The following is a 16,511-nucleotide window of genomic DNA, read 5'->3' as shown; positions in this document are numbered from 1 at the left end:
TAAACTCATAGACTCGTGAAATTGTAGTATTGGAATTGAATATCAGCTGTAGTTTAATTTTGTTTATATATTTTGTAACAGTAATGAAATATTAAAAATTAAAAATCACACAACAATCAGTGGCATTCAGAAGAACATGACCTTGTTTAGTGTCGAGACATACTTTTAGTATCTAAAAAAACTTAGTTTTCCAAAGTCTTATGTTTCTAATATCGAGTATTGATCCCAAAAACATGGCTATAAGGATTTTAAAATGTTGCTCAGAAGAACAAATAATTTTAAATTTAAACCGAACGCTTTTTTTGATGGCAGCCAATTGCACAACGCGGCAAACAATATATTCTTATGTGCAAGATAAACCACCCATACTAGTGTTCTCTCAAAATTGCATCCCATTTAGAGAGCGCTTGTATCAGATCGGAATAAGTCAGTAGTAATTGTTCACTGTATCATCATTCTTATCATTATTATTAACAGAACCAGCGTCATGCCGGTCGTGTGCTCTCTGAGCACACGGCTAGGGAACGCAACAGCAAATTAACGCTTTGTCACTACACATGAGAATCGGGTTCTTTCTCACGTATTCAAGTGATATGACAATTAAAAACAGTGGTGGATGTGTGTACGGTACTTATTTCAATCGATGAACTTAAACCGAATGGGCATGGTGGTGTTTAGTATTTATGTTTTGTTGTAACTAACTGCAACAATCTTCCGACTGATCTACACTAACCGTTTTTCATTCGACGTATTGTGCTACTTTTTATTGTATATACTCATTTCATTTCCTCGTGCCATAAATTTTTTTCATCCACGTTGCTTTCAACTCACTCTGCCAAAATTTTTTTTTTATTTAAATATTATAGACTGTTATTTTATACTTTACTATACGAAAACAAGTGCTTGTTCATAATTTAAACAACTAGCATAATTGCAAATAAACGAACTAAGCACATTGTATGTAGTCATTGCTTTCGCCTATCGACACCAGAATTAATATCGTTTGGCATATCGAGAAATTTATTGAGAAAAGTTAACTTCAACTCAACTGTCAACTGTCACTAACTAACGTCACTCATTACACTTTCGTCGGAAATCAAATTTAATTAAAGAAGTATGAAGGCAAAAGAACGAACGCAACAATTCAACTATAAGTGCTATTATAAGATTCTAGTCTGTTTGTTTAATATTGATCAAAGGAAATAATTATTTGGCGCTTAAATGCTACTTGAAACAGTACAATACATGGTTTTAATGATTAGTAATTACTTAGCGAAATCATCTTATAATAGAAATAATTATGTCAATATAATATACTCAAATCTGGCTAATCCTCCGAATCCATGACAGCTAGTAACTAGACACTTACAAAATAATCTAATACACCCGTACTCCCGATCATAGTTCACTTGTTAGAGATGTAACTACTAAGGCAAAAGGTATTATACAATTTATGCAAGTTGAAATTTGGAATTATCATATTGTCAATAACAGCTATCTAAAAAGTAAAATAAACTGAAACTCACAACTTTTAACTTATAGTTTTAATTCGCGACCTTTCTTGACTAATGTGCCTAATCTCTGTGTATTCTTCACAACGACTCGATCCGCAGTACACATAATACTACAAACTGGTGAGTTTAACACTTTTAAAAGAAAAATATATACATCAACATTAATGAGCTTCACTGTTGGCTAACATTTATGGTTTCTGATATGATATATGAACGTTGAAAAATAACATCACAGGTAACTAAATTTCCAAAGTTTGGCTACAAAATTATCAAAATCTGAAGAAAACCGTATTCGAGCAGCAGGCTAAATTTTTTGTGGTGATTGGTGCCATTTTATTCCATGTAAGCAAAAATAACATACGCTGCTTGAACGAAAAGAATTGAATGAGTAATCGAATGAAGAAATTTCTAATGTTTTTCATAAATTTACTTACTTATACAAAAATCGCAGAAGCTTATTTAAGATATCTTTATAATTATTTAATTATTCACGACTTAGTTTAGAAACCTGGTTGTGCCGTACGTAGATACCTAGTCTACTGACTACTTTCTACTTGATTTTCAGTTTATTTGAAGTTTCTCTTTCATTCACTCTGTTCATTGTTGAAAAATGACTTCGGTGTAATATCACAGAAATTTTGGTGAAGCGAAAACTTGTTGTTTTATTACAAGGAAATATCTTGTCTGTCAGATTCGTATACTCTTCTCAGGTAAGCAGACGTAAAATAATCAAGACGTTGTTTCAATACAATCACATGCAGTTCCAGAAATTTACTTTATAATAATAATAATATATATATATATATATATATATATATATATATATATATATATATATATATATATATATATATATATATATATATATATATATATATATATATTATTATTATTGGAAACGATTCGTTTTGCACGGATGGAGAGACTGATTCGACTGATTTTCACAAAAGGGGGAATGTATTTTGACCTACTTTTTCCTCAAATTATTGTAACTCAGAAACTTTAAATTGTACAGAAATGGTATCCAAGAAGAAGTTAAAGGAAATTGGTTGAAAATTCAAAATATACACTTTCAAATGCTTTTCCAAGAATGACAAAAATGACCCGAAAAAATATAGAAAAAAATCTAGTTTTTTTCAACAGTTTTTTTTTCTATTTGATATCAAAACGAACTCTTGACTATTGTGATTAGATTTTCTGAGATCAGAAAATTACAGATGAAAAAATTTACATGCATTTGCAAAACTTCTAATTCTAGATGAAAAATTGTCATTGAAAACTGCTCTTTCTCCTAGGAGTAGCCGTTCTCTAGATATTGATAACATGAAATTCGAAGGACTTAGTTTTTTTCTGAATGTGCAAGTTTTCTTCAAATTGTTGTTTTTTGGAGACAGCTACCTGACAATTGTAGAAAAGTGTTGTCTGAGAAGAAATTGCAGGTAATCGATTAGGCATTCTACAACAAATAAATAATGACAACAAATGTAGAATCAGAAAATCAAAAAAAAAAAAAACAGATTAAAAGCGTCTCTTAATATATATATATATATATATATATATATATATATATATATATATATATATATATATATATATATATATATATATATATATATATATATATATATATATATATATATATATATATATATATATATATATTCAGTAGTTTTATTTTATTTTGTACCAAAACCAACATTTGACGTAAATGCGAACAGTTTCTTTTCAAAAATGAAGTTACATGTTATTAATAGTCATTCAAACACTAAAATATGACTCTACAGTTCAAAAACAAACAAAAAAATTCTTAATTATAGTTCTCCTAGAGGAAGAGATTCTCAAGACAATTGAACATGAAATTCAAAGAACTGCGAAGGTTTACAAACTAAAGACGAATTTCGCGTCAAATTGTTTTCGGAGTTGGAAGCACCCTCTCAAGCGGCCCTTACGCGATCAATAAAAGTGTCATTACTAAAAAGTAAGGTCATTTTTAATAAACGTGTGCACTTACACGTGATGATGATACATTTTCCACACAAATTTGGAATATTATTACCTTAGTCATAATTAAAAATCACTTTCATAATTTTTGTGCAAGGCCGCTTTAGATTTTTAGGAAAATTTCTTGACATGTAAACTTTGTTTTTCCGAGACTGTCTTTTGAAAAAAGACCAGCATTTTTTCCCCACTTTTTTCGAATGGTTACAGTCTACAAATGACAAATCCTAGAAAAAATGCTTCACAAGTAAATTTCTGAAAATCAGTCGAATTTTTAAATAAAAATTCCAATCAAGTCCAAAACATAAAAACAAATCGATTTTAAAAATTTTATGTCCCTACCAATCTAATCCTTTGCTGGACAAAAAAGTTGATTTTCAAAATTTGAAATCGATTTACATAAAAACACCATTTTTGATTTTGATGAAATTTGTTCCAAGATAGGTAATTATATCCCATTGTTCTAACAAAACAATTTTTTGCGAAAAAAAGACACTTTTTGCAAATATTGGGCAACTAGTGGTAGAACTGTGGAATCTCCTCACAAATTTCATTGGATTCTTGAATAATGATGACTTTAGGTTTAGTTTGATTTCCGTTAAAAAGACACTGAAAGATAATCACTTTGAACGAAAACAAGTTGTTGATGGAAAAACTTTTTTTCTTGTAATGTTTGAATGGTGTGTAATGAGAAATACAATTACCTATTTTGGGACAAAATGTTATCAAATTAAATCTGGTGCTTTTTTTCTTGTAATTCTACCTTCAATTTTCAAAATCGATTTAAAATATTTTCAATATTGTTATTCAGAAATTCAATTGATTTTGGGAACATCACATTTGTCAGATTTCGACTACAAACGTTTTCAAAAAATTGGTAAAAAAAGTTCAGCCCTTTTTTTGAAAAGGTTTTGGCTTTAATATCTAGATCTTTTGAGATCTAGATATATTATGAAAAAAAAACAAAGTATGCACAGTAGTTTTTGTAACAAAGTCTACATATATAGAAAGTTTCATTGAAATTTGAGAGAATGCAACCAACATTTGTTCAAGTTGATGCGAAATTCATCTGAAAGGTAATTGTATTCATCATCTAGAATAACTGCTTTTGTGGAATTACGTTTAGATCTGTTAAACTATATTTTTCATTGTACAAATGAGGAACCTAAAGTGTATGCCATCATAGCCTACGATCATTGGAATCGTTTTGGCCATCTTCGAGAAAATTGAGCGGATAAAATTTTTTTTGAAAATGCACACGCACACATATGCTTTCCGGTCTCGTCGTGCTGTGCCGAATGGTAATATAACACTAGGGTTCCCCGGTGTAAATTTTAAAGTGCTGACAAATGTAATTTTACCTAATTAGGTTTTGCACGATGACGACACAAATGAATTGCCGATGAATCAAGTTCATCTTTGACAGTTGCCGTGTACTTGTTTTGTTTTGCGACTGCAAGTTAAAAATTGAAAAAATGATAAAAAAGTGCCTGTTAAAAACGTATTCCACAGTGTAAATAACCAAAAAGATTGCCCTGTATGTGTTTCCAGCATCAAGGAGCGATATATGTATGAATCTGTTAAGTGTGAGGCGACTTGCAATTTTTACGTTCGAACGATGAACTTCTGATGAACTTTTAAACTGTAAACAAGTACACGTCGACTGTCAAAAAAGTTCATTCTGTTCATTTTTGTGAGATTATCGTCCTTATTCTGAATAACGTCGTATCGTTTTTTCCCTCGTATTTCATTTGTATTCCCCATAACGCTAGCAAAATCAAGGGTAGCTATGATTCGATCGAACCATATTCGATCGAAAAATCAATATGTCGTTATTCAGAATAAGGGCGTATGTCATGTTCGTGCAAAACCTAATTGGGAGTATACTAAACTCCACATCTGGGTGAAATCTGTTCCCTACGCCCCTGTATAAAATACTGTGTTCCATATTTTTGTTCACGTCATATGGAATATTTATTTTTCTCGAGTAATAACTCTAGCTTATGGCTTTAATTTGACTACTAATTTTACAGATTTTACGTTCGTGATGAATGATCTTTATTTTCTCCACTCGTCGCTGCACGCTGCATCCTGTGATTTTACATCTTATTAGATGCACATAAATGGAGCGTCGAAGTTTACGCAAATTTACGTGGGAGAACATTTAATATTGTGTCTAAAATTCCATGACATGAAATTCATTGAAATAAAAAAAATGAATACTGATAGCTACCACCGCGACTTGAACCGAGAATCTTTGTATCGCGAAGTACGTCTGTTAATTGACTGAGACACAGAAGCAGTAAAATTCTAATTTGGTGTGTGGTTTGATTAATATAATACGAAACGATAAGGAACAGAATGAATACAACGTTTAAACAAACAGTTACTGGTTTGATAAGTTAATTACTTACTTAGATAAATATTACATGAGCTTATATATTCTGAGCACGATGTAAGCGAGCGTCAAAAATGCTATATTTTTGCAATTGATTTGGCTTAGTCCTAGTGTTGTGATATATTTTAAAGTGCTGACAAATGTAATTTTACGTCCTTGCTTCAAAAGATGTGTTGGTTTGGCACAGATTTGAGTCATTATTATAAAATCTTGATAATTGACAAATGACGTTGGCAAGAATTGCGTTATGTTTTTATTTTCGCCCCCAAGTAAATTAGTATTTTTTATCGGTGTAAAAATATTAGCAATCGAACCTTGACCTGGAACGATTCCTACGCAGTTTTTCCATAGAAAAACACTGGTGGTGCTTTGGTTTTGCACCATCAGTGTTTTTCAATGAAATACGCCATAAGAATCGATTGCGAAATCTGTTGAAAAAAAATAGTCAAATTCCACATAATCAATTGAAACCTAGACTTTGTTTTGAGTGCCGTAGATTTTTGAAATACCTTCGACTGTCTCTGTTCTCATTTCACTCAGTGAGCAGTGATTATGAATTCTTCCAATATTTTGTTCATTTCCCTGATACTAATGTCGTCTTCGAGTAAAAAATAAAGTTAACTAAAAGTTTTGACTTTTTTGGAAATAGTTGTGCTTTTTTGTTTTTTTCTATTCAGAAACGTAATATGATTTCATAATTCAATAAATAAAAAAAGTCGAAACAGAGCAGCTTAGATCATCAAAAAATAAATGTTTCTGTTAATCTGCGAAAAGATTTGGGTAGCAGAAGTATAAATGAAACAGACGTAGTGAGAATCCGATCACATTAATAATATAAACATGGTGAAATTGGACTGTAGGTTGTAATGACGATGCGTGAAAAAGGAATCAAATCCAAAGCGTCCGAGCTCAGATGACTCACAAATTGCGTCTATCGGTCGGCATTACCGCGCTAAATTTCAATCCCCCAAAATGTCTTTTCAAAGACCCCCAAAAAAGCCGGTCGTCATCCGAAACCCACTGGCTTGTCTGTCGGCCGAAAAACCGACGAAAACTTACAATTTGTACCCACACGCGTTGACTTTTGGCTGACGATCAAGCACGAGTGATTGAACCGAATCGGTTGGAGATACTTCCCACGCGCCACCTCGAAATACAATCACAGAAGCAGGTGATGGGCGTTCGCATCAGCTATGATATACCTACCTATATCTAACACCACCGGCGGTGGATTTAACTCAACCGTTCACATATGGAATACTAATTTGGAGTGAGACACAAGTCGACGGCAGCGCAGCCAATGAATAAGCTAATTCTTGTCGATATAGTTGCGTCCCGGTTTGTCTTTTATGAATCACGGCAGGATTTGTTGGAGCGTACACCTCACATACAGTGCGGGACCGGTGGAGACCTGAGGCTACTCCGGACAATGTAGTTTGGCGAAGAAGCGCGATCGGGCCGCCAGTAGATGTGTGCGTGTGTGGGCGATTTGATTTATCGCGTTTCCTTTGCAGTGTGCGACCGGCAATAACAGGCCAAAATGGGAGACCTCCGCGCATGGGCGTTTGGGCGCCCGAAAGGTCGTTTCAAACTAAACGTCGCACGCACGCCGTTTCCAAGTAGCAACATGAGTCGCGTTCCTATAGTGAAGTAATAAAATATGCGTTCAACGACGTGGGAAACCGGAACACTCAGGCAGGGTAGATGCAGAAATCTTGTTGAAATTTGAAATAAAGTCAGGCGTGGGTTGAGCAGCTAGCCCAGGGCACACGCATGCCAACGATCCAACGCGTTGGAGTTCTGCAGATTGTTAAAAGCAGAGTGTTATAGCTTATAGGCGAGGTTTCGAAATCTGTTTTCTTCGGTGCCAAGATTGCTCAGAAAACTTCACACACAGTTGCATAAACCTGATAATGTGATGAAAAGTTTATGGAAGATGCCATGAGCTGTTCCAAAGAACCTATAAATATTTGCTTTTTACATATGAAGTTGGCCCTTGCTTTTGATCTAGCTTTTATTGTTCTCAACTTCCCCATTCGATGCTCAAAATTAGAGCACAGTCTGTTACTTCAGTTCAATGTTTTCGTTCAAATGTCAACAGGAAAATTTGAATAGGCAATATAAACGGCGCACGGAACAACCCGCGATCCTAATTCAACTAAAATATTAGTTGATTTTCTGAATTTGTTGCAACTAATTTTTTTTGTTGTTGTTTTTGTTCTAAACTGTCATTTTTGTTTCTTAATTAGCAGAAACTAAGGTTAAAACATCAAAATTTTTAGTTGGAAAAAGAAAAAAATACTACCAGTTTGTCAGGACACATACCTTTCAATTTCAACAAATATTTTAGTTGAAACAACCGGCGTTATTATTCCGTTAGTTGAAAAACGTATTGGTTTTAGATGTTTTAGATATTGAAATTAGTTGAAACTATTCAAGCATAGTTGTTAATTTGCGATGGAAATCAGAATATATTTATAGATAAGGGTTATGATTTCTTTAATAAAAGTTTGATATGTTTGGATATATTTAATAAATTTAGCATGTGTAACATAAATAGTTTATTATATTGAAATTTAATATCCTTAAGTATTATTTTTCGATGTGAAGTTGCTAAGGAATCTTCACCCAATTATTGCGCCGTATAGGACGAAAGCAATGAAGTAAACCTTATGTCTGAATTTTTAACGCATTTTTTTTTTCATTTAGATAACGCATATAATCTTATGGCTCAAAATTTCATTGAGCGCATTTTATTATATACAATCTCATTAATTTATACATCTCAGTACGGAATACAAATTTGTATGAATTAATTGATTTTTGTAACACCAAACCAGTAAACGTTTCCTAATTTTGCACCAATATTTTTTATCATAAGCAAGGTTGAGATTATCACTAAACTGCCGATCGATAAACATTTGTCATGGAATCATAAATTTTCTTCAAATTGAGTGCACATAATTTCCACAAACGCTATAACCATCAATGTCGTTTTCATTGACATTTTTCAGCAACGCAAACCGATTTCAACCAAATAAATGGTTTGCGATTTTTGTTTTGCTTTCTGCTGTCCCCGGAATTCGACAGCTTCGAAAACAACACATTTTTCAACTACTTGAATATATGCAAAATCAAAAACCATATCGGATGAATCAAAAACCAATTAGTTGAATCAACTATCGCGAAAATCAAAAACTGCGATATCGTAATTCCATTATCGAGGGGATCTCCGGCGAAGCAATGGCTCCTCCTCACTTTGAATCAAACCCAAACTATCTTATCTTATATCGAACTTTTATTTCGAATCTGATAAAATCTCTGTAGTTTGAAGTTGTGGTTGCCTGGTTGGAACAATATATATCCGTTCCACAATCCCAAATTGGTCATAAATTGGTAATGATAAAGTAGTGATGTTCCTTCTCGTGCCAATATTATCTACTAAAAAGAATTGATCGTGTACTCAATTGGACCCCCAATATTCAAGGATGGAATATATTAAAGCGTGTAAAGATAAAAAATCGGTCTCTTCGGTTACTTTCTACACTGGACAATCGCCTTCAGCTGTATCTCGCCCACAACTGTTTTACTCATCTGCTTGAAGTTCCACTTAACGACGACCCATTTTTCCCCGACGTATTGGAAAGATTCATGCCTTTGGGCAGCAATTAGACGTTGATTTCGACATGCCCTTCAATGGCCTTTTCATAATGGCAATATGCCTAATCCGGCCAAGACAGAACGGAACAATTATGTTGTTTGACAAACGGTAACGAACGTTTTTCCTGACATACACGTACAAAAATTTCCTTGTCAATGATTTCGGTAACTAGGATTTTTATGACATTATTAGGTAATGTTACGTTTTTTTTGTTGTACATTCGCCACTGTGCTACGTTTCGACTATTCAATTCAGTCTCCTTTAGAGATTGAACCTTTTCTGTTGATTTGTCAGTAAAGTTAGTAATTTTCACAAAACAGGTGAACAAACAATTTTCCACCTTAGAAGAAGGCTTAAGCTAAATCAGTCTGAACTTTTGGTTAGTTGGGTGATCGATTCCAAAATGTTTACTGAAGGTCTGAGGAACGATATAGATATTGCAGAATTGAGCTGCAGAATGCTTTTATTTGAAAGAAGTAAACATTTAAATCGCACCGATATTCACCCTATCTAGATAGAAGATGCTACCCTAACTAGTGATTTCGAACTTGACTAAAGCTTCTAAAACGAGCTGAATCATGGTCATTACAATATTTAACACGTAACAAAAAATGTTTACAAACTAACCAAAATGACCTAAAATACGAGGGTTGTTACTTACGTACTTTGCCCAAAAAAGAAAAATGGTTTTATTGTTTTTCAAAATATTCCCCTACATGATCAATAAACTTTTTGCTTCTTCAAGAGTATTGAATCGCTCTCCATGCAGTTTATTCTTCACGGATGGGAACAAATAGAAATCTTTAGATGCCAAGTCTGGACTATACGGCGGGTGGCCCATCGATTCGACGTTTTGGTTGCTCAAATATTCGGTTGTTTGAGCCGATGGGTGAGAGCTTGCGTTATCGTGATGAAGAAAAATTTTTCGTCTTGCGTTTCGTTTCCTTATTTCACGAAAAACTTCTGAGAAACAAAGTGATATGGCCGTTTATACCGATAAAACGAGCCACCATCTTCTTCGAAGTGCTTCGAGCGCGAACAACTTTTGTTGGATTTGGTTCTTCTTGGAACCGCCATACAGTGACTGCTGTTTAGTTTTGGCCTCATATGAGTAAATCCATGTTCCGTCACCTATGTAGATGTTATACATTAAATCTAACGTGAACAACGACTAAATGTCACATGGTAATCTTTCATTATCCATTATAGCAGTGAGATGATACCTTTTTTATTAATTCGCATGAGTTTTTTGCATGAATGTTCTTCGGTGTTTTAGTTCTCATGACTTTATTTTATTGACCGTCGTTTTAAGCGGCAATTTGTGATTTTAATCACTCAATACCCTGTAATGTCGAAGCTGCAAAACGGATCGAATTTGAATCTAAACGTGTGACAATCGATGGAACATTCCATGAGATGTCGGAGTAAATTCCACTTTAGAGTTTTTCGTTATTATTTACGGTACTTCCAGAGCCGGTATTTCGGAACCAGCATAACCCAAACCGATTCGTATGGCCAAAAAATAAATATGACGAAATTGCAATAGATTTCAGTCCAACTTTGAAGCTTTTTAGAATTGTCATCTTCTATATCGGCTTGAATTTTAAACCCTGTAATTCCATAATCGGATAAAATTCATTAATTTTGCATGGGACCATAAATCCTTTAATTTGAATTTTTGTTTTTGAAATTTAATTTTTTGAGAAAACGATTTGATACTGGAACCGGAATTCAAAATCAGTGTAGCCGAAGTCAGTTAAATTCACCTGAGGAGTTGTATAGTTTACATTTGATTCAAAATGTTTGAAAATCAGTGCAAACTGACTAAAAAGCAAGATGTTTTATAGAATCTTAAGACCTTTTATTTAAATCTTAGATGGTTCTTAGATTTCATTTGAATCTAAGATCGGTTCAGCCATCTATGAGAAAAATGATTTACACTATTTTAATTTCGTTTCACATATCATCCTGTAGCTCAGGAACCAGAAGTCGGATCCAGACGTAATTCAGGAACTTTGTTTGGAAGCACTTCTCGTATGAATCTGAGTTTTTAGAAAATGGTTGAGTCATCTCCGAGAAAATTGAGTGAAATTATTTTCCACACAAGCATTTGCTGATCTCGACGAACTGATTCGAATGGTATATGGGTGTTATGTTCTTCCAGCACTCATTACTGTCAGTAGTTTAAATCAATATAATTATACAATTGTTTTTAACACGAAAATGCTGCCATCTTGGCCATCGTCTGATTTACATATGTCGTATTCGAACGATTATGTTGAGAAAAACGAACCGTGCTAAAATCGGTCCGAGGCAAAATGTCTCGAAAAAGGATGTCTTAGTGGTACTTAGAAACAATCGTATGTAACAGTATAAAAAATCGTGTTTCACGTTGCTCTCAAGCATTGCATTATCATATAGCGCTCAAAATTACTACTACTGGAATAAGAGGAAAAGTCGCTTACACAAAAATATCGATATCTCAGTTAAAAATGAACGGATTTTAACAAACTATGGCTTGTTGGATAGCTATTACCGTGTGGAATCTAAGTCTGGAAACATATTCTGTTTTCAAGGTCAATTGTGACAAATATTGACAGAAAACTGAACATTTTGGCATAAAACTTCGTAAAAACTCAACCATTCAATAGCGTTCAGGGTGACGGGAAGACCTTTCATTTGCGACTAGTTTGATCAAAATCGGTCCAGCCATCTCTGAGATCTCGACCTCTTAGTTGACAACACACATACAGACACACACACACACACACACACACACACACACACACACACACACACACACACACACACACACGGACATTTGCTCAGTTCGTCGAGCTGAATCGATTGGTATATGAAACTCGGCCCTCCGGGCCTCGGAAAATTTTTCTAAAGTTTAAATTAATTCTATACCTATTTTTTATATTTATAAAAAAGGTAGAAAGGAAAAAAAAACCGCGATGATGACAAGCTGAGGTCATTATTACTAACGTTATATACTAGCGAAGAGACATTTAACTATTTACACTATGCTAGAGCTCCCAGTGGAATGTAGAATTCCTTTTAAGGAGCTCTTACTAATATTTCAAAGCTTACAAAAACTAACAGTAATTATTTATTAACTAATTAACTAATTAACTTAACATTTCAACACTTGAGCAGGAAAAAACCCTCTTGAGTAGACTGTGGTACCAGCACTTGCTCAAAAGGGCACAAAAACCTCCTCTACTTTTAGGATTGCAACATTCGAATAAAGACTCGAATTTATAAGTTGATAAATGTATGAATGAATGGGTACATGATGTTACGAATTAATAAATGAATTAATCAATGAATGAATGAATGAATGAATGAAGAAATGAATAAAAGAGTTTATGAGTGAGGGAGTAATCATTGAGTGAATCAGTGTATGAATGAGTGAATGAATGAATGAATGGATGAATGAATGAATGGATGAGTGAATGAATGAGTGGATGATGAAAGGATGAACTGTGCAAACACAAAACACGGTTGATACGATTACAGTATATAGTTAGCTATCTCAATCTTTAGGTAGCGCTTTAATCTCATTTTGAATTCGACCGGATTGAAGGTTTGTTTGAGCTCATCAGGAAGATTATTATATATCAATGGACCGTAATATGTCATACGAGTTTGAACCAAATTCGAATAAGCTCTTACTCGAAATAATGAGTTGGCCTGCCTTGGATATCGCTGCTGGAAGTGTTTTACAGTCGCATAGGATGGTGCTATACTGCCAAAAGTCGTACTTAGTTGATTGAAGCACTTTTGTTTTGATAATCCACGATGAAAATCGTAATAAATCATTGTAGGAAAATGTTCACGATTCAATTCAATTTTTTGCTTAAGTAAAATTTTTAACTCACTGTAAACAATCCAAATAGCGCTCTAACGGCAGAATGTCTGAAGATGGCAATGGTTGAAAATGTCAAACTTTATGATGGAAACGTTAAATCTACCGGGCAACACTTATGTCGTTTTCGCTTGATACCAAACCTAACCCAGTTTCCACCCTAACTGCTGTCAAACCTTTTGTTTGGAAGCTAGTTTCGAACCTAGTTTTAACGTTGTTGAACTGAAAATCGAGTCAGTTTCGAACCTGGTTGTTATATCAGGTTTGCTCAAACCCCCGTTGCTAAGTGCGAAATCAACACAGTTTCATGAAAAGTGTTGTTTGATGAAACTACCCTGGGTCAGTTTCAGTTTCCTCAAGTGAAAACGACATTAGTGTTGCAAGGCGAAATACATAAGTAGCAACATACGTATGAACACCACCTTGTCAAAGCAAATAGAAGCTATTTATCATCGAAAATAGTGTTCCATCCACACACGAAATTCCATTTTCTTCGATGTTTCTTATTTTCCAAATGGAACGTCACTGAAAGCACGATAACTAACACACTAATAAACCGAATGTCATGAAATTTTGACAGATGACATCTGAAGTTGAATGCTAAGAAGAAATTTTAATCAGTGACGCCATCTGTAGTTCATACCGGGGACTTATTAATCAACGTGTTGAAATTTATTCGAGGTTTTTCCCATGCTCTCTGTATTGCAATTATCATACAATTTGTTATCATATTATTTCCAATACAATATTAATCCAAATAATTTTTCTTATTTCAAATTCTGAGTTGGGACGCAGTTTTTGTCATTTTCAACTACTCGATCATGAATAACTATCGAAATGTGAAATTTAAATCCAAAATTAAAATCTGTTACAGACTTGTTCACAGCCCAAGTACACGGAAGCAATATGACATTGATGTCTGAAATGAACAGATTTGAAAACATTTATGATTAAGATTACCTTAGCTTCAGGGAATTTTTTTACTCAGCTTAGTAAGTTGAACAAATATCAACGAATGAGTAAATAATATGATAGATTTTGGATCTGACAACCGAAAATCCCGAACTGCTCAAATGCGTGGGATACTCAAGAGGCACATCCCACGTAAAAAAAAGTCTGCTGGTCAAATCTATTTCATTTCGATACATCATTGGTTCGTAAACGTTGACTGAATTAGGATTGGTTGGAAATTAAAATTAGGCAAAACGCGTGGTAGTACGATGAAAGAAAAAGCGCTATATCAAAATAGGTGCAGGAGTTTCCTACCAAGCACTACGGCGCATTAGTTGACGTCGGTAATGACACCATCTGGTGCTGCATATTTGCAGTTGCGCAAGTCAGACCGACTGTTGCCTGTGAAGGTACCCGTCACTGCCAACGCAGAGGGCCTTTTGACAGCACTTCGACTACGCTATCCGATAAATTAGCTGTAAAGGGAGATTGCCCAATTTCTTATTCAAATCAATCTTCAATGGAGGCGAGAGGAAATACACACTTCGTTAACTGTCTAAAACTTTACTGATTGGTGGGTGACAAAGCACATAGGATTAATTTGCATTTAATTGGCTAATCCGGTGCTGTGTGGGTAGTAGTAGCTCAGGTAGCTACCCACCCACGCGCGATGCGTTGCACGCGATATACGGTTTTTAGTAGTGACAACTGATACCTTGATTGATCAAAGCGATTTGACACCCATTCGAATCGAGAACCATTGTGTTTGAGATTGTTCATGGAATCAGAAATTAGTCAAGGCAACATCATTGCATGATCGTTCTCTTTAAATGTAGGTGTATTAGATCAACAAATAGCAATCGATGTCTGAATGGTTTTGACTGGCGTAACGGTGCATGTGTGGAAACAGTTAAAAGAGACTTTTCCATAAAGGTTGTAATTTCAAGGACACAAAGCACAAATGGAAAAATACGTGAGAACTCAAAGGAATGATGGGTAAAAATAATATGAACAAGACTAAGTGAAAACGGCCTGAATAGCTAAGTCATATGACTATTAACAATATAAAAATAAGACAAATAAAATATGCGATCAATCGCACTGCTGAACTTCTTTCCAATAATAAATTATTTACCTGACATTCAAATCCTTCTACGAATTGATGGTATCGTTCGTTAATCAAAGTGCTTTCTGCATCATAAAGATTCTTTAATTGCGTCTAACAAGCTATGTCTTTGTTCAAAGTAATCCTCCTTCTGTTGTTAATTCACACAGCCAAATTTAACAACACATTAAATCGCCGAGAAATGACGTGTACCGAAAGAATGGACTTTGCTGTTTGGTTGCCCTAGCCACTCAACAAAATAAACCCTCATAGCATTGTTTTCTCTTTCTTTTCTGCATTTTCTTTTCTAGTTTCCTTCCTGCTTTCAACCATTTCCACACCACCAGGGACAAATGACGGTATAAACATGGTGGATGAAATTTCGCGACTACTCAAACCCATGACTGACCTCTATCATGCGGTAAAAATTTATGATCTGTGCTGTCCCACACTATCTTCGGTCGGTGATGCTGAAAATTGCAAACGGTAAACCCACCCGTGAGGCGCTTCTATTTTTACTAGCCCCGTTCCCGATGATCGATGTTGAGTCATCGAAGATGCTTTTCATGGTTTTCATAAGTTCTACATCAGCCGTTTGTTGTACATACACCTGTCAATAATATCGTCACATTGCACCGCGGTCCGGTTTACTAAACGAATGGAACTAAACTCGGGAATCATATCCAAATTTCGGTTCATCTAACACCATTGAGCCACATCTGTCTGACCTAACAATTTTTAAAATGTTCTGTGATGTGTATTAGCCAATAGTCATTACTTGGAACCAGCTTATCACTTCTATCCCTTATGTTTGAGAGCGGAATGTTTCCTTACAAATAGTATATCCCACCGATCTGTTCTATCTGTTGAGTTTTAATGTCGAAACACAATGCTATTAAAACTGAATTAACACATCAGAAACTTTACTCAACTTGTGAGTAACATCGAACGTGTTGAATGCTGTACATGAATTCTTACTAGAAGTATAATTTATTTCTGCACACTAAACT

At 34.4% G+C, this 16,511-nt stretch overlaps 1 protein-coding gene across 4 annotated transcripts in view; it reads left to right on the top strand.

Moving 5' to 3' along the window:
* Positions 1-16,511, top strand: part of LOC131428319 (protein held out wings) — a 52,187-nt gene that overhangs the window by 17,538 nt on the left and 18,138 nt on the right. For 2 of the 4 annotated variants that reach the window (XM_058592195.1, XM_058592194.1), the window contains exon 3: positions 15,813-15,987. The exons of the other annotated variants lie outside the window; for them this stretch is intronic. In XM_058592195.1, the coding sequence (XP_058448178.1) occupies positions 15,813-15,866 (54 nt within the window). In that variant the 3' untranslated portion in view covers positions 15,867-15,987. The remainder of the gene's footprint in view (positions 1-15,812; positions 15,988-16,511) is intronic. 4 annotated transcript variants of the gene reach the window in all.

Source organism: Malaya genurostris, chromosome 2 (genome assembly GCF_030247185.1).
Source record: "Malaya genurostris strain Urasoe2022 chromosome 2, Malgen_1.1, whole genome shotgun sequence".
Taxonomy (NCBI): domain Eukaryota; kingdom Metazoa; phylum Arthropoda; class Insecta; order Diptera; family Culicidae; genus Malaya; species Malaya genurostris.
The sequence above is the reverse complement of the archived record's forward strand: the minus strand, read 5'-3'. Positions and strand labels throughout refer to the sequence as shown.